This window comes from Phodopus roborovskii, unplaced genomic scaffold (genome assembly GCF_943737965.1).
Source record: "Phodopus roborovskii unplaced genomic scaffold, PHOROB, whole genome shotgun sequence".
Classification (NCBI taxonomy): Eukaryota; Metazoa; Chordata; class Mammalia; order Rodentia; family Cricetidae; genus Phodopus; species Phodopus roborovskii.
This window is the reverse complement of record NW_026126434.1, coordinates 6,948,002-6,974,320: the sequence shown is the minus strand read 5'-3', so window position 1 is coordinate 6,974,320 and position 26,319 is coordinate 6,948,002. Positions and strand designations below refer to the sequence as shown.

Genomic DNA, 26,319 nt, shown 5'->3' with positions numbered 1-26,319 from the left:
CCCAGTGCCCCATGACATCTGACCTTATCAACATCCTCTACCACTCAAGAAATATGATGTCCCTAATTTGCTGGAGAGATGGCTTAGTAGTTAAGAAATGTGATGTCCCACATTGATTTTATTAAATACCCATTAGATCACAGACTTAAAACGAGATTATTTTTTCAACTTAGATTCTTCCTAAAATTCAAGCCCCTCTCTTTGCACTGTATGTACTCTCCTGATGCCCTAACAATCCAATCTTACACCTTTTTTGTTTTTTAATACTCATGCTCTGAACTTCTTATACCTGATTTTACTCACAATGAAAGGGAAAGAGCCATTTGCCTGATAACATCTCCTATCGGATCATCTTCCACCAGTCAATATATATTGAAAAGTAGTTACCTTTCAAGTACTAATAATTTGAGCAACCAGGAAAGTATGTTGCAGATGCACCTCAAAGTGCCCAACGGTGTGACTCCCACTCAGGTCACACTGTGACATTGCCAGGGCAAAGTTCAGCCCCAGCAAAGGGAACTCAAACAGCCAGATATGTAGTTTCCATGTTTCAGTCAGGCTGTTGAGACAAATTGGTCCTATAGTTCTTTCTAAAGTTGCAGATAAAAATTATACTGTCTGTCGCTTTATGAGGCCATTGTCACCTGGGGACAAGCCTCACTGGCAGTCAGCCTCGTTCTACTTTTCTGGGCAACCATTCACCTGCTTCACTGGCCTTGGAAAACCCTTGTTGAATACAGCACGACTTCTGAACTCTGTAAAAGGGAGTTCTGCCAGAACAGAGATGCCATCCCATATAGAAGCTGCTGCCAGGAGGCTCAGAGTCAGCCAGCCTCTAATGGGCCTGCTCAGTGTCTGTAACCAGACCAAGAACACACAATGAGCACCACATGTCACAACAGAGGTGAGCAGATAAGTAGGAAGGAGGGCTCCCCTATCCAAAGGCAACCCTAAATAATTTTAGTGCAGCTTCTGACTAGAACAGCCAGGCTCAGTCTCCCCCAAGGCACTGGCCATTACCAATGCATAGCAACAAACTGCCTCTGCATTTCATCCTTCTGGAAGTCCAAGCCTTTGTTTAACAAATGTCTGTTTTTATAAATGGACCCGAACACTTGCTGATTTGAAGTTGAGAGAACTCTCCAAGAACCCTCTAGAACTCACATAGGAGAAAGTAGAAATGGAAACCCCAGCATTGTGAAGCACCATTCAGAGAAGGGACAGACAACTTAAAGCACTTAGAGCTGTACCCATGGAATGTAACAGTACTGCATAATTTAGACACGTCACATTTTTAGAGAGGCCATGGTACACATGCCTGCACCAAAGCTCAGTGAATGTGTCATTTGCTCCATGAAATACTGTGTATGTCCTTTCTATAGAAAGGGGAAACTGAGGCTTGAAAATTTGAGGTGCTCACTCAGAGACACTATATGTTGATACTCAGGTGCATGGGATTGCAGAGCCACAGTCCTCCTGTTGATGTCTCAGTGTGGCCTCTGACACCACATGGCCATCTGTATGGGTACTTGGACAAGTAATGTACCATCCCTATCTGTAAAACTATAAATAATTCCTGTTCTGGCCATATTGCTGTACAGATCAAATGGTCTCCCACAAGAAATGTACAAGATAGCATCAGTTGGAGTATTGTTTTCAGGGCTGATCCATGTACTTGAAGAATCAGATAAGTGGACAGGCAGGATAGGAAATAGTTAATCACCTCTATTATTTAATAGAGAAGACAGAGTTGAAATTGAACTGTGAAGCGCTAGCATAACACTCAAATGCCTTGGTCCCAGATCACCATCCAAATGCACCCTCTCCAGGAGTAAGTGCCTACTCTGGGTGAGGTAAATGACCCTTTAAAAACCACTTTCAAAAAGCTAACTGTTCTGCCGTTAGTGAATCAGTCATGTGGCTTTGTATAGAATGTCTACAAAGTGTGTGGAGTGATGTGCTCCGAGCAAATGTTCTATGGTGACAGAGACCTTAGTTCTCTTAAAAGCTCATAGAAGAGTTCTGAATTAAATTAGTTTATGAAATATGAGAGCAAAGACAATTTTAATTAGTATGATTTTGTGTGATTTTTAATATGCATAATGAAAGTAGCTAAATGTTAAAAGTAGATATTTGGGTGTTTCACTGATTCCTAAAACTTCAAACATCCAAGCTGGCCTGCTGCTTTTTAAAAAAAAAAATCTTCATTTAAAAAACTGAGAAATATTTAACTTAAATACTTTATATTTACACAGATTCAATCAATGATACCAATGACACCATCACCAACTTAACCTCAAAGCAGTGTGTTCATCATCCACTTGACCATCTATGGTACACACACATTTATCCCTTACTCTTTAGCTCATGCAACAAGCATTTCTTGTCTTGTAATCCATGACCTAAAACACTCAAAAGTTCAACCACATGACTATACAGATGTCTGCTGGCTAACTTCATTACTCAGCAGAATCAGTGCTTAGCCAGTTGGGTTTGGGTGTTTTTGAATTACAAAGGGCCGAACCTGGAACCTCATGTAAGGGCAGGAACTCAAAGCCAAACCTACATTCTGGTTTCCCTTTGTTCAAATTCAATTTGCAGTATACATGCTTATCATACAGAAAATGTTTCTAAAATCCAAAGCAGGTTCCTCTGCCTCTCAGCAAAGAGTGTACAGCCTTAAAGTGATTTCAGTCAACCAGTCTGCTCTTGCAGCTTTGACAATATACCCGCAATAAGACTTAAACAGCAAGCACACCAACAACAGCAACCCAGTCCTCCACAAGCATGAAGACAGACAGATGTGGGCTGTGGAGAAATGGCTTTGGAGAACAGCAGAAGGAACATGTTCTCAGAGATAACTGCAACAAACACAGACCCCACAGTCTGGCTGAGGAGGGGGGAAGAGTGGGGACTCAGGTAGGGTGGCACTCAAGCTCAGTAAGGAGGCTAGACCTGATGCGATCAGCAACAGGTATCTACTGAAGGGTCTTGGACCAGAGAGAAGGGTCAAAGGGCAAGTTTTTACAAAGAGCCATCTAAAAGTAGTTCCATGGTGTGGACTGGAGGACAAGGGGCTTCCGGTACTTTGTTGTGTGGTGGGCCTCCCTCCCTTCCTTCATTTTTTAAAGACAAGGGCTGGCCTCAGACTCACAGAGATCCACCTGCCTCCACTGTGCTGGGATTAACAGGCATCACCCATACCTGGCTGGGCTCCTTTCCTCACACTAAATCTGACAATGCTTAGCACAATGTGGTACCCTGGCTGAGTTAGAAGCTGGAAAAAAGAAACAATATAAATGGTGTGTGAACTGAAGTTCCCAGAGAAATGTTACACTTGTGGTAAAGATTCTAAAATGCTAATTGACTGACTAGAACTACAACTGGAGAGGGCTAGAATGTTACAAGTCTAGAGCCAAATTATATCAAACTATCTTTAGCCTTCTTAATGTATCTAACCTAGCTATCCATCCTTTTGACTTCCCAGTAAAACTTTTTGGAATGCACAAACAGATCTCTAGCTTTCACCAACCCAAAGGACAACATCTGAGATCTATAGGATTTTTCCACATCTCTGTAACCTACCTAGTATTCCCACCAATACACTTTAAAATATGGCTTATGACTTTCTTTGTTCTGTAACTATAAAAGTTTCATGACTCTGTTACCATGTTAAAGGGTGATGTTTAAGGCAACCTGAATGTGCTGCTGAGCCATGCTCATCCACAAGAAACGACCTTTTGTTCTCATTGAGGTCCAAACTGTTGTTTTGCAATGCGAATGGGAAGAGTGGTGAATCTCAAATTGATTCTGCAATTTAGCTGTTCATGATGAACCAATATTAATGTGTTATGTGAGGTGTCACCAGAGGACACTGGGTGATGGTATCCAAGAACTGTCTACTTTTTTTTTTTCAACTAACCTGAAGTTTTAAAGAAAAACGAATTTATTTGAAAAAAAGAATCTGACACAGAAACATTGAAAACAGATGAGAAGGCATTGCTCGACTGTTTCTTTCTCACTTACTCTATGGGCCAGTCCTATGCATGTGTGCATGTACACACACACACACACACATACACACACACACACACACACACACACACACACACACACACACTTAATCAGGGAAAGAAATGCTAAACTGAGAGGCAAGAGGACTAGAGGAGTCTCATTCTGAGAAACCTGCCTCTGGACTCATAGAGAACTCCACAGATACACCACTGTCACACACAAGCCACCCCACTAAACCTGGGGAGTCAGCGGAACCCAAGTGGCTGCATTCCTCCTGATTGAGAGTGATTGTCTGTGCAGCCAGCTGAGACATGTATCCATGGGATAGTTCAATTGCTCCTTTGGGGACCGGAAATTAAGAGACAAGATCTGAAGATGATGCAGAATCAGGCAAGGCTGCTTGCAGGAAGCAAAAAGAAGCAGGTGGAAAAGGAAGTAGGCAGGACCCACAAGAGGAGGGCATGGAGCACATTGGAGAATGGGCTGAGGCTCTCTTGGTATTCAGACCTTGTGGTCAGTGGTTAGTATGCCAGGATCTTGCCACAGATAAACCTAAGACAGCTGAGGAACATGAGTCTCAACTTCCTGCAATCAATTTTGGCCTCTCTTTTTCCCCTGTGAGGAATATCTCAAGGGTAGGAAACATATGACTCAAGGCAAAAGAACTCTGGCTGGAGGTTAAGAGCTCATGTGTTCCCCATGCTCCAAGCCCCTGAGATTCTGCTTCTTTGACTAATGCAGGTGTAGTCTGTAAACCACCCTGGAGATAGAAATTGCTTTTCTAACATCAAGCTCTTACTCCTGGAATGCAAGCCGAAAGGGTGCCTGTCTGAATAGGAACTAGAGCCTAATAATTCTGACTGTGTTAGATTCTGCACAGCTGCAAATACATCACTTCACTGATCGGACACATCCGACTGGCTTCATTTAGCCATATTTTCCAGACCCCTTTCAAGCCCAATTACAGGATTTTATTCCCAGTTTACATACATTCTCATTTGGGTTAAATTTATACATGTATGCAATGTTAAACTCTAAAAGAAAAAATTTTTCTCCAAAACCTCCAAACACAACACACACACACACACACACACACACACACACACACCAGTATCGTACACTGAGAAGACAATTCATGTCAATTTCTCTAATTTCCACAAAGTCATCATTTAATTCATCCATGAATTCAGTGACTATATACTTATTCATTCCACTATAAATCAATTATTTTGCTCATTAAACACCTTGTGTGGCCAGGGACACCTATGAGATCCGCTATGTGGTTTCCAGAACCTCACTGCACATGGATTAAAAATGTTAATTAGATCTAAGTAAAGAACACATGAAATTTAACAGAGTCTGGAAGGAAAAGGGGAAGAGCAGCAGATCCACATTAAAGCCAAACCTTTTCTTTGTTCTGTGGCGGATTCTTTTGATTCTGAAAAATAAGTTTGAATCTAAATTCTTGAGACAAAACAATGATATGAATAATTAATGAAAATGTTGACAATATGATTGAATATTAAAAAGTTGCAATTATCCAAATACAATATGCCCTAGAGAACCTATTCTATGGGAGACCACTGAGGGCTCACCACAAAGAAATCACACTGAGGACAACAACCTTCCTCCATCAGACACAGATTGTGCTGGATGTAGTAGAGGCAGCATTGCTCATCAGAGCCACACAAACTGAAATAGGGAAGATTCATAAGTTCTAAAAATTAAACAAGAAAGATAAGATATAAAAATTTCATATCTGAAGAATTAAAGAAGTTGATTTTGTGACATATCATAGTGATATCAAAGGACTTCACTGAAGGGGGTGCTTCATATTTTCCATATTCCCCTGATCAGAATGGCCAAAATAATCAAACAAATGACCACACATGGGGTTTTTTAGTATAGTATTATGGAGAGATAAAGGTCGTTAAATGAAGAGGATGATGGAAGAGTGGGTAAAAGGAGGAGTAGGGGAGGGATAACTAACACTAAAGACCTGTTGAAAGACCATAATGGAAAATTACTATGACAGAAGCTTCCTAAAATGTACACATATATAAAAAGAGTTTAAAGAGAATGTCCCAACTAGGCATACTACCAAGTAAAACCCCCAGTACCTGGAATAAAGTACTGGCCAATGGGGTCTCTCAATATATCATAGTCATTTCCAGGGTTGCTGGTTACCCTCCACAACCTGATGGTAAGACCCCATTGCTGAAGATAATGCTTAGTTATGTTATCAAACATAAATCAATTTGGTGCCAATCAGACGCTTTACCCATACTTACTGGCATCCATGGTGTTGAAAGGTACTTTGCAAACTACCAGAGGTGAAAACTAATCATTGTATCTCCTAGCTACAAACCTTACCACCTACAACATGACCTGATACAATGGTGGCTCCAATGTTATGGGAATAACCAACCACTTTTTGATTGGCTTTAAGGCCCACTCCATGAGATGGAACCAGTAAATGACATACTGTGATGAAGCCAAGAACTCGGGGCTTCTTAGATCATGAGCCTGGGGTAAAACCTACTACTATTATTCTGCTAAATAAACACAAGCAATAAAATGACTCCTAATGACAGAATGTTATACCTATAGATCAGAGTATCACTCACATATCAACACAAAAGCTACTTCTTGCAGTAGATAGTAGATAGTAATTAACACAGAGACTCACAACTGAAAAATGTGCACAGAGAAAGACCATGGAGAATTCATCTCCTGGTTTTGTTTTGTTTTTTTTTTCTATGTTAGACCAAGCAAATGAGATACCTGACACCAGAAACTTCCAATTCAGTAATGATACCCTACCTTAAGGGAAGAAAAGCTTTGACCTACATCAGTCAGATTAAGGAAAACAACTTGTCTCATCTAATAGGTTTTTGGTAGTTTTCACATCTGAAACCTACTAGAGGATCGAGATGAAGGGGAGTTTAACTTGTCATAATTTATTCTGAGAGTTTCTAGATCCCTTTACAAATGAGCAAAACTTCCATGTAGACTATATGCCTATTTCTCCTTTCTCACTTCAGCCCCAGACACCCTGTGGCCCTTGATTTTCCTCTAGAAAATCTTCTCTAACCTTGTGGGTTTATCACAGAAGCCTCTGGTAAGCCACTAACTCCAGTCTTAAAACCTGCACCAAGCAATTCATGCCAATACTTAACTCAAATACCATAAAATAATTTTTTTGTACAATTCTGCTTTCTTCCACTAGTTCCATACTGTTATTGGCCTTTAAGTTCTGAATATTTAGCACTATGGCCTGCAGAAGAGTAGGCACCCAGAAAATACAGGTGTGCTGGATGGATCTGAGTGGCTTTTCCTAGTGAAACCAAGAGAGAGGAGAAAAAAACAAGAGCATGATATATAATGCAGATCATATACCATCTGCACCACATGGATTTTTTCCTGATGCTTCTGATTCACTTCAATGTACACGATCCAGATAAATGAAGTATGCCAATAAAATGTTCAAAGACCTCCAAGGGAGAAAACTGAGTGCTTACCCACTGCATAATTAAGATGCAAAACTAAAATGCATTTAAAAAAAAAATCTAGATCTGCAGGCGGAGAATCCTTTATGCAAAATGCTTCAGATGGAAAGTGTTTCAGGCGGATTTACATTTGGAGATGTTTGCCCATACATAATGGCATAACTTGTGGGTAGATCCAAAGTTTCATCTACATCCCACATACACGTCCTAAATGTATCCAAATAATTGTTTTGATGTGCATTTTGATTGCCACTTGTCACAGAATGTCAGATATGGAATTTTCCATTTGTAGTATCATTCCAGTTCTAAAAAGGGTTTGGGCCTTGGAGTATTTCTGATTTTGTATTTTCAGATAAGGGATGTTAAACTTATTAGTCCAACAGCTTAAGATGGTTAAATAAAATGTGTTGTTCCTACTTCGGGTCATGTTTCTATGAAGACTCTAGATCATACCTTATAATTCACTCACCTTCATTTTTTGTCTTAGTTGAGGCAACCCAAAATGTGTCTTTTCACTGATTATAGAGATCATTAAAGTAAAGGTTTCTGCTAAGACTTCATTTTTAAGCCAAAGCTTAAAATGGTGAATCAGGCAACTGAGCAGGATCAGGCCTGCACCTTGTCCATTCTCTTGATAAATTCCTGTTGAGTGCATGAACAAAAGGATGTACTGGGAAATCTACCTTCCCTTTCAAGTGTACAAAACTCTACTGGTGTGCAACTTAGTGAGCTAACCTCTGTTCCACGCAACAAACGAGACAAAAATGAAACAATGCAAAGATTAGCAGGCTAAAGAGAAAAGAGCTGAGTCCAGGTGCCGAGAGAGGCAAGTGAGAAGTGCTGGCAGAAACTGACCTCACTGTGGACTCAAGAGTGACAGATTCCCCATGACTATAAAATACCGTGATCGAGTCACAGGCTTTAGTAGTATTAACTGATAAGAACTGCAAATAGACAGTACATTTCTAGCTGACATCTAAAATACAGCCATCATCATTCCACAGCCACAGACTCACCCCTAAAAAAAAACCAAAGTCCTCAATCTCTTATATAAAATGGTATAGCACTTGCAAAAAAAAATTCTGTACATGTCTTCTAGAACATTTAATTCATATCCAGTTAGGTATTAGAACATACCTTAAACTAGAAATGACAAGTAACTGTCCCATTGTACTTTTTAGAGAGTGGTAGCAGGAGGAAAAAAATCTGTCTATGTATAGGACAGTTAGAATCTTTTTAAGTTTGTTTTCTATTTTTTTTCTGAGGTTGGCTAAATACATGGATATGGAACCCACAAATATGGAGAGCCAACTGTACTTTAAACATGATAACTAGGCTCTCAAAGGCTAGTCACAAAAGCCTGAAGACAATTGGATAACCTTATTTTGGAAAGAGGTATAAACCATTCTCTAAATATATGCTACTTTAAATAATGTTTTTAGTAATTGAAAATACAATGTATTTTTATCATATTCGTCCCCTATTCCAGATCCTCCCCATCTGTCTACCAAATTTTTCATGTGCTTGATCTATCTAACCATCCATCCATTTAGCTAGCTATCCATCCATCTATCTACCTAACTACCTACCCAATCTATCATCTATCTACCAATTTATCTAATCTCTCTATCAATCTCCTATCACACCCTACTTCACCCCCTACCCAACCTACCAAGATTCCAGCTTGCGTTGGTCAACAATTTTGCATATAGGACTTGTCCTGGAGTATGTTACCAGGTGTCTTGGCTAGTTTTATGTTAACTTGACATAAGCTAAAGTCATTTGAGAGGAGAGAACTGCAATTGAGAAAATGTCTCCACAAGATCAGATTATAGGTAGGCAAGCATGTAAGGCATTTCTTAATTCTTGATTAATGGGGAAGGGCCCAGACAATTGTGGATAGGGACACCCCTAGGATGGTGGTCCTCTGTTCTTTAAAAGGAGGAGGAGGAAGAAGAGGCTTATCAAGCCATGGGGAGCAAGCCAGTAAGCAGCTTAACCTCTACCTTGAGCTGGCTTAAGGTTCCTGCCTTGTTTGATTTCCTACCTTGACTTTCCACAGTAGACTGTGACTTAGGATGTTGTAAGCTAAATAAACCCTTTCCTCCCTTGAGTTTCTTTTGGTCATGGTGTTTTATCATAACAACAGTAACCTTAAGACGCCAGCTTGTAACATCATTGAAGAAAACTGATTTCCCCTCTTCCGACAGCAATCAGGTGTCAATAGGTCCTCAGCTAGGAATAGGTCCTTGTCCCCACTTCTTTTTCTCTGTATAGTTACTATTTTAGAACAGTAAGAAGGATGTCTTCAAGAGATCTATCAGTATGGGATGAGTCCCAAATGTTAGGACAAAGATGTAAAGAGAAACTGCTGCAGCCCTATTCTCGCTAGCTGTGTCAGTGAGTCTCCAGGGAGCAATTCTACACAGGAGGGTGGAACTCCCAACTCTTCCTCCAAAGACATCATTAAAACCCCTCACATCAGGCCAGCAAGATAGCTCAGCCAGGAAAGGAATTCCAAGAGCTTGAATTCCATCCTTGGGACCCAACTGGTAGAAGGATAGAATGAACTCCTCATGGCTCTACTCTGACCTACTCATATACACATGCAGACATGCACAAATAAATAAACAAATATACTAAAATCCTTCACCTCCATTCATGAAGCCCATTTAGGAAAGATGATTATCTTCTAAATGAAGAGCCTCTCTAATCATTCATCTTCCCATGCCTTCTCAGACAGCCATTCACACAGGAACACATGCTTCATCATATAGAGAGAATTTCGTACCATGTATTTGATCATATTCATACCTTCCCACAAGTCCTCCCAGGAACCCTAAAACCCTCTGCCCCTCCCCGCCCCTGCTTTATGATTGTGTGCCTCTCTCGTGTCCTCTCCTCTCTCTTCTCTATTCCCTACCCTCTCCTTCCCTCTTTCCTCCCCTCCTCTCCTCTCACCTTGTATTAGCCAGCAGTATCTGCCATTCTAGGACTATGCATTGCCCTGACTGACCTCTTGTCAGCTGAGTGAATGTGGCCGAAGGCTGGCTGCCTGAGCACAATCTCTATTCTGCCCCTGCTCACATGCCTGCTTACAGTGGAGGACAACCATGATGCTACCAAGAAGCACTATGAAGGGGAAAATGAAGTGACTGGCATGTCACAAATCCTCAGATTTTTTTTTCTTTCCTTTTTACCAAACAAACAAGACAGCCTTTCTCCTTGCCTATTTAAATTGGATGATGTATACCTTATTCTAAAACAATGAAATGACATACAGGGTAACTATCACAGACCACATGGTACCCAGGATCCTCTGGCTGGGATGTCAGGTTCAGAAGCACAGCCTAGCTATCCTGAAGGAAGCTTAAAAGGATGTGAGGACACCACTGCAGCTAACCATCAGGCATCACTGTCTCACCAGCCTCTGACACTTGGTCCAAATCATGACCAGAACTTGATGCTTTAGATTCTGGTCTCATTGCTAAGGCTGCAGGCATCAATTTTTAAAAACCTAAGAATCAGACTACTCCAGATTCCACATTCCTAATGAGAACATTCCAAGTCTGAGTACGCACTTGCAAGGATGGCAATACATTCCAGCCAATCTCAGACCACAGCAAAAACATACCTGGGGTCCTCCAAGGACAGGGATTCCTGTTTATGATCCTTTTGGCAGGTCCCCAGTGCAGTGGTTTTTTGTTTTTTGTTTTGTTTTGTTTTTGTTTTTTGTTGTTGTTTTGTAAGGAGGTCAGCAAAAGTGCTAGAGGCAGACACCAGGTCTCTCACTGGGGTCTCTGCTAGGAGGCCCCACTCTGTTGGCACAGCCAAGGGGCAGCCCTGCAAGACATGTGGCCAGGGTGTATTTGCCAGCCCTGCTCTTAAACACAGCTGTGGCATAACTCTAAGGGCAGGAAATGAAGAGCTGGGGTGTTAATCCCACTCTTCATCAATAACTCCTTTATCTAAACCAGATTTCTCAGGCACGAGTCAAGGGTAGCCTGGGTGGATATTGAGTAAAGAGTCAGCCCAATACAAATTGTCATACTGTCTTAACATGACAGTCTTCAAAGTCTTCAAAGCTCTTCTCAACACTCTAATTCTAGAATTCTAAGAACTGTGACTCAGTATGTATTAAATTTCCATGGAAAAGATTCTAAAACTCTAGAAAACTGGAAATATATTAAATCTGGGTTGTGCCCATGAGAGAGATCGACTTTAATCATTAAAGTTCTCATTAAATCCTACCATCTACCACCCAAGACAATCCACTCAACATGTTGAAGTCCTGTCAATGTCCATGTAAATATAAACACAGTGTCACAAGCAGCATGTGTTGTCACAGTTAACCAGTCATACAACAACAATCACATTCACAAACAGGCAATCACTTTGAACTTGCAGATTCATTTTGTACTCAACAAACACAATACTCTTCTACAGTACATGCCAACTGAGCTCTAGTGCTGGGGCAGAAGCTGGATAGGCCATTTTTCTAATCTGTAAGGGAATTTGGTTTTAGTCAAGAAAGAATTCAGCCTCCAAGCCACTACTTTATATGAGCAATCATGCCTCACCACACTAAGAAAATCAAGGGAACTCCAGCCAGGGTTACAGCTTATTGTGAACACTGAGGTAACAGCATAGCAGAGAGGGGAGATGAATGGAAGAAAGGGGCAGAGGTCAGGGAAGGGATCACTACTTCTGAGCACCAAGAGTGGTGACAGGAAATGGGGACTTGCCCCAATGCTCAGCTCAGTTGAGACCCAAAGGTTATACTGTAAGGTGTTCACTGGAATATGTGCTCAAGTGCTAATCCATGGGATGAGCAGACCCTCTAAGGAGGTGCCTGGTCATGCAATGTCTCAGAGACTATGTTCAAGAGAGTAGGCTGTGTGGAGCACCTGAATCTTGAAACTGACTGACAGGTCACTCACCAACATATTCCAGATGGTTCTGACAGACTCAATTGATTTCCTCAAACTGGAATGTGATGTGCATAAAAGTTTTCTCTTTTTTCAAACCATGGTGTTGATGGTAACAAAGCCCACAATTTTCTATGCTGTCTGGGAAATAGGCAAATGACTGGAAATCACAGAAGAATTGCAAGGAAGGAGTGAGGGCCTGGATCACTGTACATTCATACATGCTATAAAAATGTACAATGAGGTCAAAAGTGAATCTGTGTAGGTCAAGTATGGTATCTTTGTTACCTGAAGCACATGGGACAAGCATGAACCTCTGGCCTTTCTGTAGGGATACCAGGACTGAGCTCATGGCACTGTAAGGTTGTGTCATGTAGACAAGCTATGCCTTTGGAAGGCATGAAAGGTTCAAACCCTCTTGGGCACAAACTATATACATGAAGGACCTGGGTCTACTCCCCACAGGACACATCTCAGATGTAGGTGTACACAAATCTAAGACAATGGAATGGCCCCGTGTTTCAGTATGCTTGTCTCACGTGAGTACTTACAGAATATGAACCCATCAGACCATCAGAAAAGGAGATGGCTTTTAGGGCAAAGGGAACTTCAAGTCAGTATTCACTTACCTTCCCTAAACATGCACAATAACAGGGAATTTTCATCACCAGTTCACATGAATATAATGAAAGTTTTGAATTTTTAAGATTAAAGATAAAACATATGCACAACCAGGAAGTAAAGACATTTAACCAGAAAAAACCACATATAATCCCCCCACACACACACATTTGGGAATTTAGGTAGAAATAAGTCAAAATTGATCTTATAAATTCTGTTCCCCAAGGTCCTTCCTCAGAGGAATGCCTTCCCCAGGCCCAGTGTTCCAGGAGAGCACAGGCTGAGGTGGTTATTGGAAAACAAAACGAAACAAAACAAAACAAAAAACCCCAAATCATCTATCCTCTATACACTGATGAAGGTGATCCCAGAGGGCCATCTGAGGGTAAAAGTAGGGCATCTTTCATATGGAAAATCTGTCTAGGCCAACTGAATGCTACACTCCTGACAACCTTGAATGACTGTCTGTATAACTTTAATCCCAGAGCCTAACAGTGCTGGTGCCCAGCTAAAGTTTGTTTAGTGTAGTTTAACAAACAATAACTGCAGACCCAGAAAAGAACACAGCATCTGACTCACCCCTTACCAAAGAGGTGATGGAAGTGGCTTTGTTGTTGTTGTTGTTTTGTGTGTGTGTGTGTGTGTTCGTGTGTTCTTAAATACATGAATACAAGCTTCTCACTCTGTATAATGTTACTTGTATAATTATGTTTTCAGGGCTGACAATGGCATTGGACAACCCAGTTTGTGAGTTCTTCCTTGGGGAAGACAATTTTCAAGGAACTAATTTTTAAAAAGAGACATTTCTGCCACTACACTGTTATACTTTATTTGTGACTGCCTAGTTCTTCTCTGTGACCACTATTGCTAGACTCTGTTAAACATGAAAGCTCTGGTTGGATTAAAGAAATGTTAAAGAGGCTGGGTGGCGGCGGCACATGCCTTTAATCCCAGCACCCAGGAGGCAGAGGCAGGAGGATCTCTGTGAGCTTAAGTCTAGCCTTGGTCTACAGAGTGAATTCCAGGACAGGCTCCAAAGCTACACAGAGAAGCCCTGTCTCAAAAGACCAAAAAGAGAGAGAGAGAAAAGAAAGAAAAGAAGAAAGAAGGAAGGAAGGAAGGAAGGGAGGGAGGGAGGGAGGAAGGAAGGAAGGAAGGAAGGAAGGAAGGAAGGGAGAAACATTAAAGAAACTTGAAGCTCTGGTTGGGTCTGAAGGAAAGGGGAAATCATGCCCTTGCTGCCATCACCTCTTGCCAGTTAGCCAGGTTCTCCCTGAATTCTTCAAGGTTTTTCTAGACAACATTTGGTAGCTTAAAGTCTAAGTGGGATTCTTTATGCCTCGGAAAGCAACAATGCTATAAATTGGGCTCTTTTTTTTTCCCTTTACAGGGAACCAGAGTTCAAACCTTTATCAGTCCAGCACAGTCTGAAAAAAAAAAAAGATCTGAATGGGTAAAGTGAATCCTGGCTACAAACTAGGAAACAATCTGACTCGGCTAAAATCAAAATAAAATATACAATAAAGAGGAGGACAGGAGAGAAAATGTTAACACCAGGAGACAGAAGCCCTGTCATACCCCATTCCCAAAGGGGTTATTCTGAGAGGCAGAGATACAAAGTCCTAAGATCTCACTGTGGGGTTAAAGATTCTTCTGCAGAAGTGAACACATATCAAGATCATGTCACTGAAGTCAGTCAGTCATCTTGCACCTATCAGATGCTAAGTGCATTCTTTCATTCATACTTGGTCTAACCACAAATAGCTGGTAATCTATCAAAAAGATCACACAAACCACATTGCCTGGGGAAGCAGAGTAATTGCTGAGTTTAGTCCTTACTCAGAGCTGAACAGAGCTCTGTGCTGCGGGTTACTCAGCACAGGGTCTTGGAATGCCTAAGCTTAAACTTTCCTTCTTGGCGAATCTACTGAGTTCCAGACTTCCTTCTGATACTCTCAAGTGTTTGTTTACTTACAATTTTCTTTCTGCCAAAATTGTAATCATCTGCCTCAGGAGAAATAATAACAATAACAATAAAACACATCATCGCCCCACAGTCACCACACCAGAAGTGAACGCCTGGCCCTCTCTGATGGGTCCTGTAATTTCTGCCCAGTGACTAAAGATGAGTTGAGGCTCTTTCTGTCATCGGAACTCCATCTCACTATTTGGAGAGTCTGGAATAAATAAAAATGAGGTGGTGAGCTGAGCACTGGCAAACATGCATTCATTCATGCATTCCTGCTCTTGACTGTGCATATGATGTGACCAGTTGCCTCAAGTTCCTGCTCCCTTCATTCCCCAGCAACAATGAACCTGGAATTGTAAACCAAATAAACCCTTCCCTTAATCGATTTCCCCCCAAAGCAATCTCCAAGGGCATCTTCATCACTTTTACGAAGAAGAGGCTTCTTCTGCTAGTTGTCTATAGTCTCTGATTCTTGGTGTCAAGGTATGAAGATGCAAATAGACTCATTCACTTTTCCCTATTGCAGGTCTGGGGAGCCATTAGTGGCAGGAAAAGGAAGAGCCTGCAACTTTGGAAATGCTGGCCTCTAAGTCAGAGGTTCTTAACCTAAGGTTGGGACCCTTTAACACAGTTCTTCATGTTGTGCTGACCCCCCCCCAACCATAACATTACTTCCATTGCTATTTCATTCCTATAATTTTGCTACTGATATGAGTTGTAATGTAAATAATTTTGGAAAGAGAGGTTTGCCAAAGGGATCCAGACTTATAGATTGAGAACAACTTGTTCTAAGTTCTTTATATCCTGTTGTGCCCCCCTCTCTCACACACACACAAGCTCAAGGGAACTTTAACAGCCCACTGAGGCATTCCTTAGTCTCATCTTGTCCTTAGTGAGTCCTAAGAAAAAAAGCCTCATCACACACCAGGTACAGCCTCCTGGGGGCTGCCCTTGTGTCTTTCCAGGGTCACACTAAAGCCAAAGAACCTACAGAAGAAGACAAGCAAATGGGTTGCCTCTTTCTTGTCTCTGCCAGACAATGTAATCCATGCATTAGCATTCACAAAATCAGTTCTTCTGGCTTCTACATACCCAGACACCTAGTGATATCTGAAGTACAAAATATTGTCCAGTCATTCCCTCCCCAGTGGCATCAGCTAGAGACAGGCAACACAGAGTACTTAGCCCTCTGTTCCTTGGAGCAATCATATTCCTATTGGATAAAGAGCAAAGAAAATTCAGGAGGATGGGGAGGATAGAGAAGTCTACACAAGCCTCATTTGCTCCACATCTTCCTACCACATAAATAATGAAGAATTAGGCCTAACTTGGAAGTGGTAACCAAAAGAGTCATTGCATTATTTTGCCTGTGATTTCATACACAAAGGCCAAGGAGCACATGAAATACACACATGTCTTCCAAGTGAATATGTGCATTGTGCTCATACATACCCAAGACCTAAGTCTCTCTCCAACTGTGCTTCAAGTCATATAAAGCTCATATAAAGCTCTGGCCACAGATGGAGAGTGGAAACCAATGGACATGGGAGATATCCTTCCAGACCCCTATCCTCCCAACCAGAGGCACAATTAGGAACACATTTTTCAATGATGCAGAAGATAGGATACCAGTGCTAGGGGAGTCTTGCCCAGCAGCTTCCCAAGTCACCCCACCCACAAAAATTCTCTGCACTATCCTATACAGTGAAAGCTGGGGGCACAGGTGGCTCCTTCTCCAATCTCCTCTATTTCTCAATGTCAGTCCCATTTGGTCACAAGTAATAAGAAAGGACATTAAGTGAATCCCTCGCATTACAAAACCCCAGAGACAATGTTCTGAACACTAACCAAGGCAAGAAAAATGCTCTAAAGGATTTAAACCCATGAGATCTAAATGTCATTTTGCAGTCAAAATGCTCTAGCACTGAGCCATACCTCCTAAATGTCCTCACATTGATTGATCATTTTAAAAGGTTCAGATTTGCTGTCTTACATTCACCAATTAGACATTGCAAACTAATGTGCATTGTGTATGTGGCTGATTGCCAGACAGCCACACTGCAGCTTCTTTATAATTCTGAGCCTGCATCTTATGCCCTACATGTGATATAGTGGGTGCTGCTTGCTAATGTCTCAGAACATCGAGAAACTGGTGGATGGGTGCTAAGGAAGCGGGTTGAGGAAAAACCTGCTTGTGGAGCTTCATACAGACCTATGTGAGTTCAGCTAAGAAAAGAGGACACAGCAGAAAAGGAAAAGCTTGTCAAGACAAGGTCCATTTCTAATATCTCAGAAACATAGTCATTTGAGTGGCTTTATTGCCTCTGTGATGAGTTCACACATACTTAAGATCCACAGGCATAGCCAGCCTGCTGGTACATCTCAGACACAATTAAGTCACAGTCAACTTCCAGTATTTCATCAACTCGACTTCAGCATTTCCTGATGAACTGGAGTAAGTTTTACATACTTTTATGCCTTCATTATTTCCTTTTTAATAGCACCAATCTGTCTAAATTTGGAGCAACAGCCACATAATTACCTTTCTCAAACATCAACTGATTATAATTTCTGTTCCAAAAGTTATTATGAGGGTCGAGAGGAAAAAGCAGCTGGAGCTTTTTCTCTGTAATATGGGAGAAGAATTTAATTTCTTTATGCTGAAATGAATGCATTCCTCTGGTCTTGGTCCTCCAGCAGGCTCAGCACCAACACAGCACAGAGGTTCACACACCCCTTCTGAGCTATCATTTGCTGCAGCTCCTCCAGTCCACCTATGAGAGCAAGGTCCCACACACTGCTGACACTTGCAGTCTTGTCTTTACAGACGGTCATTTGGCTTCCACACCACTTTTACCAAGGAGTATCAACCTGGAGTGTCAACCTTAGCAGAATGCCCAGTGTCTCTGTCTGAGGAAAGGGGTGACAGTGCTGAGGGCCATTCCTCAAGTCTGAAAATGAGTGGTATTTGTTGTAAGATAGAACTATGAGGCATCATGGGAAATAGGCACTTCCTATACATGGGAAGTGGGGGAGTATATGACTTTGAAGGGGATACTCCAGGACCCCTCCCCAGTCATAGTTACTCCAGCTGGACTCTGTTAATTGAATTTCCAATGATTAAATAGTGGAACATTCTTTACTGAGTATAGCCATGGAGAGAATATAATAATTCCTATCACATTAAAAGCAAATCTGATATTATACACTATATTAAGTAATAAAAGGCAAAAATACAGTTTCCACACATTGAACTTTCAAACCCTTCTTTGTGTCCAATACATTAGCTTTTGTTCAGGTCTCTGAAATGCCACGATCAGAACACCAGTCCCACAGAATGAGTTATTACATACCTGTTTTTAACTTGAGCCCAAAATTATTTTGTCAAATTTACTACACCTGTCAGTTAACAAAATCACTATATGAAGGATGTTCCTTGGAAAGTGCAGGGCATCTCATCCACATTCTCCAAGACTATAAAGACAACACTAACACCTAATGTGGAAAGACCTAAGTCATCTTTTGAGTGGAACCAGCTGCCTAAACTGGGGAAATATCCATCTCCAACAATGATTGGTACCAACTATCACCTCAGAAAAATGAACAGCTGGGAGGGGATGGGTTTGTAACTACTTATTTCTAAGGCAACAAGCATCTCTTCTAGAAAGGAACATGAATTTGAAGGCTAAATTTCATTCCCTCCATAAAGAAGCCAGGAGAAAAGTATAATTGTTCATGCAAGCCCCTGGGAAAAGACTGTTGACAAGATTTGTCAATGCAACCACTTCCCACAACAGATTCAAAGAATCAGTTGGGTATGGAAACTATGCTCACTCTGAGTTCAGACAAATTTCTCAGCATGTGTTTGATAAACCCTCCTGGCTCTTATTACACTAAGTTCAACCCCTAAATTCCTGCAGTCCTTTTCAGATGCTATCATGATGACAGCTCAGAAACAAGAGGAAGTTTCATGTTGCTGCCTATAAACCCTGTGAAAGTACACTGTGCAGGCACCTGGCCCACCAGGCTCGTCAGAAGGATGATCTCATCAGAATTGTAGTATGGCAAGTAACATGGTCTGATCTGTCAGAGCCATACTCTCTACTGACCACGGAGTAGGGCCAAGTCAAATAGGGAGAAACACCAGTGTGAAAGGATAAAAACCCACCCCACCTTATTAATAATTTTATAGTAGTTTCATGAAAACAGTGAGATTTGGGATTCAGAGAGTTAAATAAACACTGTTATGATCAATTTCACTTGTTTCTTTTTACTTTTTATGATATGGATACTAAAATATTTTTGATTATTTACATAGCTTTAATCCTATCCTATCAGAATTCAAACCATCAAGAGATGGTTTATTTGAACACCTGCTAAACCATTAGGCTTTTGTAAATGTTTTTGAAACATGTAGGCCGACATTTCAAAAGAGGAAAAAAAAATCTCCCATTCAGTCTGTCTCCATGGCCACACATGTTTAGCTCTACAAACATCTGGGCTGATTCTAGTATTTAATCCAAGGAGAAGGGTCCCCAGATGGCCCAGAGAGGAGTGTCTGAACAAAAAAAAAAGGTTCAAGCACACTGGGATCATGGTCCACTGTGTGTGTTTTCCCTACAGATCCTTACATTGTATGGAAATGTGCAAATGAAGAACTCAACGAGAAAACAAAACAAAACAAAACAAAAAACAGATACTCAGGGGCCACTTAACCAAACACACTTGGGAAAACCCTTGGTTTTCATACTGATTAGAAATCGTAGGTTTGGGCCTGAGCTCCGGGCCCCTGCCAGAGATCCACCTATCCCCAAGGGACCATCCTGAGTCCCTGCCTGCCAGATCTTTGACCCCCATCGCCAGGCATCTGCTGGAGCTCTGAACCTCTGCCAGAGACCCTCCTATCCACTCAGAACTACCCTGAGTCTTCACATGCTTGATCTTTGACCCCCATCACCAGGACTCTACTGGAGGTGACTCTGGGACTAGTTCAGGTTGAATCCCCACCCCCACCCCCTTCCCTGGGAACTCCCTGGATTGGCCCCAATCTTGCTCTCTGCTGTGTCCTGTCCCCAACGAGAGTGCTCTTGGTGCTCTGATACACACTCCCCACCCAGAGCCTGTCCTCCCCCCCACCCTGTGCCCTACCTAGCCCACTACCCCACTGCTCTGGTTCAGCACTGCTACAGAGGGTGGATCCAACAATCCCGCCAAATTTGGAGAACTTCCTGGAGCTGCTTTGAGCACACTAGACCTACCTGATCCACTCAGGACCACTCTGAATCTCTGCCTGCCTGATCTCTGACCCCCAACACTGGGCCTCTGCCAGAGGGAACTTCCTAGATCTGCTCTCAGCACACTAGACCTGCCTATCCACACAGGACCATCCTCAGTCCCTCCCTGCCTGCCTGGCCTTTGATCCTACCTCTGGGTCTCTGCTGGAGGACTTTGACCCCCATTGCCTGGCCCCTGCCTGAGGAGACACTTCCTAGAGAGGTTGGACCACCAAGAGCTACAGATTGAACTTCTGACCCACCTAAGCCCACCGGGGGAGTAGCATAGAGAGAGAGAAACTCCACCTGCATCCACCGGAAGAAACAATGGGAAGACAACAATACAAGAAAACACCTACCAATAGAAAGACAAGCATGACACCACCAGAATCTACACCAACTAGACCTGAACACCCCAAAGCAGATGAAGCATAAGAGAACGACTTAAAAAATATCTTCATAAAAATGATAGAGGCCTTCAAAGGACGATGATAGAAAATCCCTTAAACAAATGGAAGAAAAAACAAAAAATTGGAAGAAATAGAGGAAAAGACCATGCGAAAAATGCAAGAAATGAACAAATCTCTTAAAGAAAATAAGGAAAGCCAAGAAAGAACAATCGCACAGGTGAAGGAAACAATTCAAGACTTAAAACCCGAAATAGAGACAATAAAGGAAACACAAAGATGTAACCAACACAATACAAGAGATGTAAGAGAGAATCTCAGGCACTGAAGATAAACTAGAGGAAATAGATTGATCGACCAAAGAAAATCTTAAGTCCAACAAATTCTATACACAAAACATCCAGGAAATGTGGGACACTGTGAAAAGGCCAAACCTAAGAATAATAAGCATAGAAGAAGGCAAAGAAGACCAGCTCAAAGGTGCAGAAAACATATTCAACAAAATCATTGAAGAAAACGTTCCCAATCTGAAGAAGGACATGCTTATGAAAATACAAGAAGTATACTGAATACCAATTAGACTGGATCAATCAAAACACCTAACATACAGAATAAACAAAGAATATGAAGAGCAGCAAAGGAAAAAGGACAGGTAACATATAAAGGCAGACCTATCAAAATTACACCATACTTCTCCATGGAAACTCTCAAGACCTGGATAGATCTCAATCACTATAGAAGGACAAAACAAGGTATTTAATGACAAAGCCAGATTTTCACAATACCTATCTACAAATCCAGCCCTACAGAAAGTCTAGAAGGAAACTCAAAACTCAAACCCAAGGAAGTTAACTACGCTCACAAAGAAATAGGCAGTAGATAATTCCACTTCACCAGAAGAAAAAGGTAAAGCAGGGCAAATATATTCACAATATCACCACCAAAACAAATAAAAAACAAGCATTAACAATCAATGGTCCTTACATTCCCTCAACATTAATGGTCTTAACTTGACTATAAAAAAGACACAGGCTAACAGAATGGATACGAAGACAGAATCCATCCTTCTGCTGCATACAAGAAACACATCTAAGCTTCAAAGACATTACTTCAAGGTAAAGGGTTGGGAAAAGACATTCCAATTAAATGGACCCAAGAAGCAAGCAGGTATGACTATCTTAATATATAACAAGTTAGACTTCAAACCAAAATCAATCAAAAGAGATGAAGACGGTCATTTCATATTCATCACAGTAGAAATCTATCAGCACAAAACCTCAATTCTGATCATCTATGCACCAAATACAAAGGCACCCACATTCATAAAAGAAATGCTACTAAAACTCAAAGCTCACATAAAACCTCACACACTCATAGTGGGAGACTTCAACACCCCACTCTCACTGCTAGACAGGACCACCAGTCAGAACTTAATAAAGAAACAAAAGAACTAACAGAAGTTATGTCCCAATTTGGTTTAACAGACATCTATAGAACATTCCATCCAAACACAAAAGAATATACCTTCTTCTCTGCTCCACGTGGAATCTTCTCTAACATCAACCACATACGAGGCAAAATAACAAACCTCAACAGATAAAAAAAAAAAAAAAAAATTGGAATAGTCCCTGTATCTTATCAGACCACCATGCTTTAAAGTTGGAAGTCAACAACAACACAAATCGCAGAAACCCTACAAACTCATGGAAATTGAGCAATGCACAATTGCACCATGGCTGGGTCAAAGAAGAAACAAAGAAAGAAATAAAAAACTTCCTAAAATTCGATTTTTACTGCTCGGACGCGGAGCGAGAAGCCGAGAGTCGGAGACGCTATCCACTTCCATCCATCGCGCAGAACCTGCCGGAGCCGCTGCCGCTATGGATGATCGGGAGGATCTGGTGTACCAGGCGAAGCTGGCAGAGCAGGCCGAGCGATACGACGAAATGGTGGAATCAATGAAGAAAGTGGCTGGCATGGACGTGGAGCTGACAGTTGAAGAGCGAAACCTTTTATCTGTTGCTTATAAAAATGTGATTGGAGCCAGAAGAGCATCCTGGAGAATAATCAGCAGCATTGAACAGAAGGAAGAAAACAAGGGAGGAGAGGACAAACTAAAGATGATTCGGGAGTACTGGCAAATGGTTGAAACTGAGCTCAAGTCAATCTGTTGTGACATTCTGGATGTACTGGACAAACACCTCATTCCAGCAGCTAACACTGGCGAGTCCAAGGTTTTCTATTATAAAATGAAAGGGGACTACCACAGGTATCTGGCTGAATTTGCTAGAGGAAACGACAGGAAGGAGGCCGCAGAAAACAGCCTCATGGCTTACAAAGCTGCTAGTGACATTGCGATGACAGAACTTCCTCCAACGCACCCCATTCGTTTAGGCCTTGCTCTCAACTTTTCCGTATTCTACTATGAAATTCTTAATTCCCCTGACCGTGCCTGCAGGTTGGCAAAAGCAGCTTTTGATGATGCAATTGCAGAACTGGACACGCTGAGTGAAGAAAGCTATAAGGACTCTACACTTATCATGCAGCTGCTACGTGATAACCTGACGCTCCTCTGGACCTCAGACATGCAGGGCAATGGTGAAGAGCAGAATAAAGAAGCGCTGCAGGATGTGGAAGATGAAAATCAGTGAGACATAATAAAGCCAACAAGAGAACACATCTCTGACCACCCTCCCTCCCCACCCTCCCCCTGGAAGCTCCCCATTGTCACTGAGAACCACCAAATTTGACTTTCACATTTGGTCTCAGAATTTAGGTTCCTGCCCTATTGTTTTTCTTTCTTTTTATTTTTTTTCTCCCCTCCCCCTTTTTTAAAACAAAACAAAAAAAAAAAAAAAAAACCGTTTTCAGAAGTTCTTAAAGGCAAGAGTGAATTTCTGTGGATTTTACTGGTCCCAGCTTTTAGGTTCTTTACAACACTAAGGACTGCATAGAGGTTTTTTTCAGCATTACTTATTGTCTCCAGCCACATGTGGCAAGATCATCATTAGAAATGGAAATGACATTTGAAAGCCATTAGACTTCTAGGTGATGCATCTAAGAAAGATTAATCACATGATAGAGGCATATGTGCTGTCATTTTTCCTTTTTTAATTGTTTAAATTGAATTTAATACCAATGTTTAAACTTAATGGGTGTTAACTTGAGGTGTTTTGGGGGAGTTTGTTGTAATGGTTTTGCTGTAAAATGTGTTTGGAACTCTGCTGAAGTCTTGCTGAAAAGCATGGTGCTGGTAACAGTTCAACAATCCCTGGCTGCTCATTCTTGCCGACTCCTCCCCCCTCTGAAGCAGGTTAGCATTGAAGGTGGTATGGAAGCCTGCTGCGTGTTCCACTCTCTTCCTCCTCCCTTGCTCCTCAGCTTCCTTCCCTCCTCCTTTGCTCGCTCAACCTCTTTTGTTCAGTATGTGTAACTTGAAGCTAATTTGTACTACTGGATATCTGACTGGAGCCACAGATACAGACTCTGTATTGTTCTTACCGAAACACAGCATGGAATTAACATTAAACTTAAATAAAACAAACCTAAATTAAAAATGCCAAATATATTATGCCTCCATCCTTCATACTTCTAAAATCTCTAGTCCAAACATTTGACAGTTAAAAAAAAAAAAAAAAAAAAAAAAAAAAAAACTTCCTAAAATTCAAAGAGAATGAGGACACAACATACCCAAACTTATGAGACACATTGAAAGCAGTGCTATGAGGGAAGTTCATTTTACTAAGTGCCCATATGAGGAAAATGGATAGTCACATTAGAGAATTAACAGCACAACTGAAAGTCTTAGAATGAAAAGAAGCAAACTTGCCCCAGAAGAGTAGACATCAGGAAATAATCAACTTGAGGGCTGAAATCAATAAAGTAGAAACCAGGGAAACAATACCAAAAAACAAAAAAAAAAACAAAAAAAAACCAACCAACCAAACAAACAAACAAAAAAAACAATGCAACAAAGACTTGCTTTTTTGAAAAAAATCAACAAGATAGACAAACCTTTATCCAAACTAACCAAAAATCAGAGAGACAACATGAAAATTAGCAAAATCAGAAATGAAAAGGGGGACATAAATGTCAGACACTGAGGAAATCCAGACAATTTTCAGATTATACTTTGAAAACGTGCACTCCACAAAATTTGAAAATTCAAAGGAAATGGACAAATTTATGGATAACTATCACTTACCAAAATTAAATCAAGAACAGATAAGCAACTTAAATAGACCTATAACCCCTTAGGAAATAGAAGCAGTCAGCAAATACCTCCCAACCAAAAATAGCCCAGGACCAATTGGCTTCAGTGCAGAATTCTACCAGAAATTCAAGGAAGAGCTAATATCAATACTCCTCAAATTGTTCCACACAATAGAAACAGAAGGTTCATTACCAAACTTTTTTTTATGAAGCCACAATTACCTTGGTACCTAAGCCACACAAAAACACAAATAAGAAATAAAACTACAGACCAATATCCCTCATGAATATTAATGCAAAAATACTCAATAAAATACTGGCAAACAAAATCCAAGAACACATCAGAGAAATCATCCACCATGACTGAGTAGGCTTCATCCCTCTGTTGCAGGGATGGTTCAACATATGAAAATCTATCAATGTGATACACCATATAAACAAACTGAAAAAGAAGAAACCATATGATCATCTCCCTAGATGCTGAGAAAGCCTTCAACAAAATTCAACACTCTTTCATGATAAAGGTCTTGGAGAGATCAGGGATAACAGGAACATAATATAACTAAACATAATAAAAGCAATACACAGTAAACCAACAGCCAACTTCAAACTGATTGGAGAGAAGCTTAAGGCAATTCCTCTTAAATCAGAAACAAGACAAGGCTGCCCTCTCTCTCCATATCTCTTCTGTAAGGCAAAGGACACAGTGGAGAAGACCAAATGGCAGCCCACAGACTGGGAAAAGATCTTCACCAATCCTACATCTGACAGAGGGCTGATCTCCAAAATATATAAAGAACTCAAGAAACTAGTCAACAAAACACCAAATAACCCTATTAAAAAATGGGTACAGAACTGAAGAGATAATTCTCAATAGAGGAAATCAAAAAGGCTGAAAGACACTTAAGAAAATGCTCCACATCCTTAGCTATCAGGGAAATGCAAATCAAAACAACTCTGAGATACCATCTTACTCCTGCCAGAATGGCTAAAATTAGAAACACCAGTGACAACTTATGCTGGAGAGGATGTGGAGAAAAGGGAACACTCCTCCACTGCAGGTGGGAGTGCAAACTTGTACAGCCATTTTGGAGATCAGTATGGCAGTTCCTCAGGAAAATGGGAATCAGTCGAACACAGTACCCTACAACAAAGACATCTGTTCAACTATGTTTGTAGCAGCATTATTTGTAATAGCAAGAACCTGGAAGCAATCTAGATGCCCCTCAACTGAATAATGGATAAAGAAGATATGGCACATTTACACAATGGAATACTACTCTGCAGAAAAAAACAATGGAATCTTGAAATTTGCAGGCAAGTAGATGGAACTTGAAGAAACCATCCTGAATGAGGTAACCCAGTCACAAAGAGAGGAACATGGTA

The 26,319-nt window shown here is 41.1% G+C and overlaps 2 protein-coding genes across 2 annotated transcripts in view; one reads left to right on the top strand and one right to left on the bottom strand.

The window, feature by feature from the left end:
* The window catches only part of Sh3rf3 (SH3 domain containing ring finger 3), a 272,428-nt gene that overhangs the window by 229,018 nt on the left and 17,091 nt on the right, over positions 1 to 26,319 (bottom strand). The window lies entirely within an intron of this gene.
* LOC127223987 (14-3-3 protein epsilon) lies at positions 22,514 to 23,435 on the top strand. The gene has a single exon (XM_051186722.1). The coding sequence runs from the start codon at positions 22,602 to 22,604 to the stop codon at positions 23,370 to 23,372; it is 771 nt and encodes a 256-aa protein (XP_051042679.1). The 5' UTR covers positions 22,514 to 22,601; the 3' UTR covers positions 23,373 to 23,435.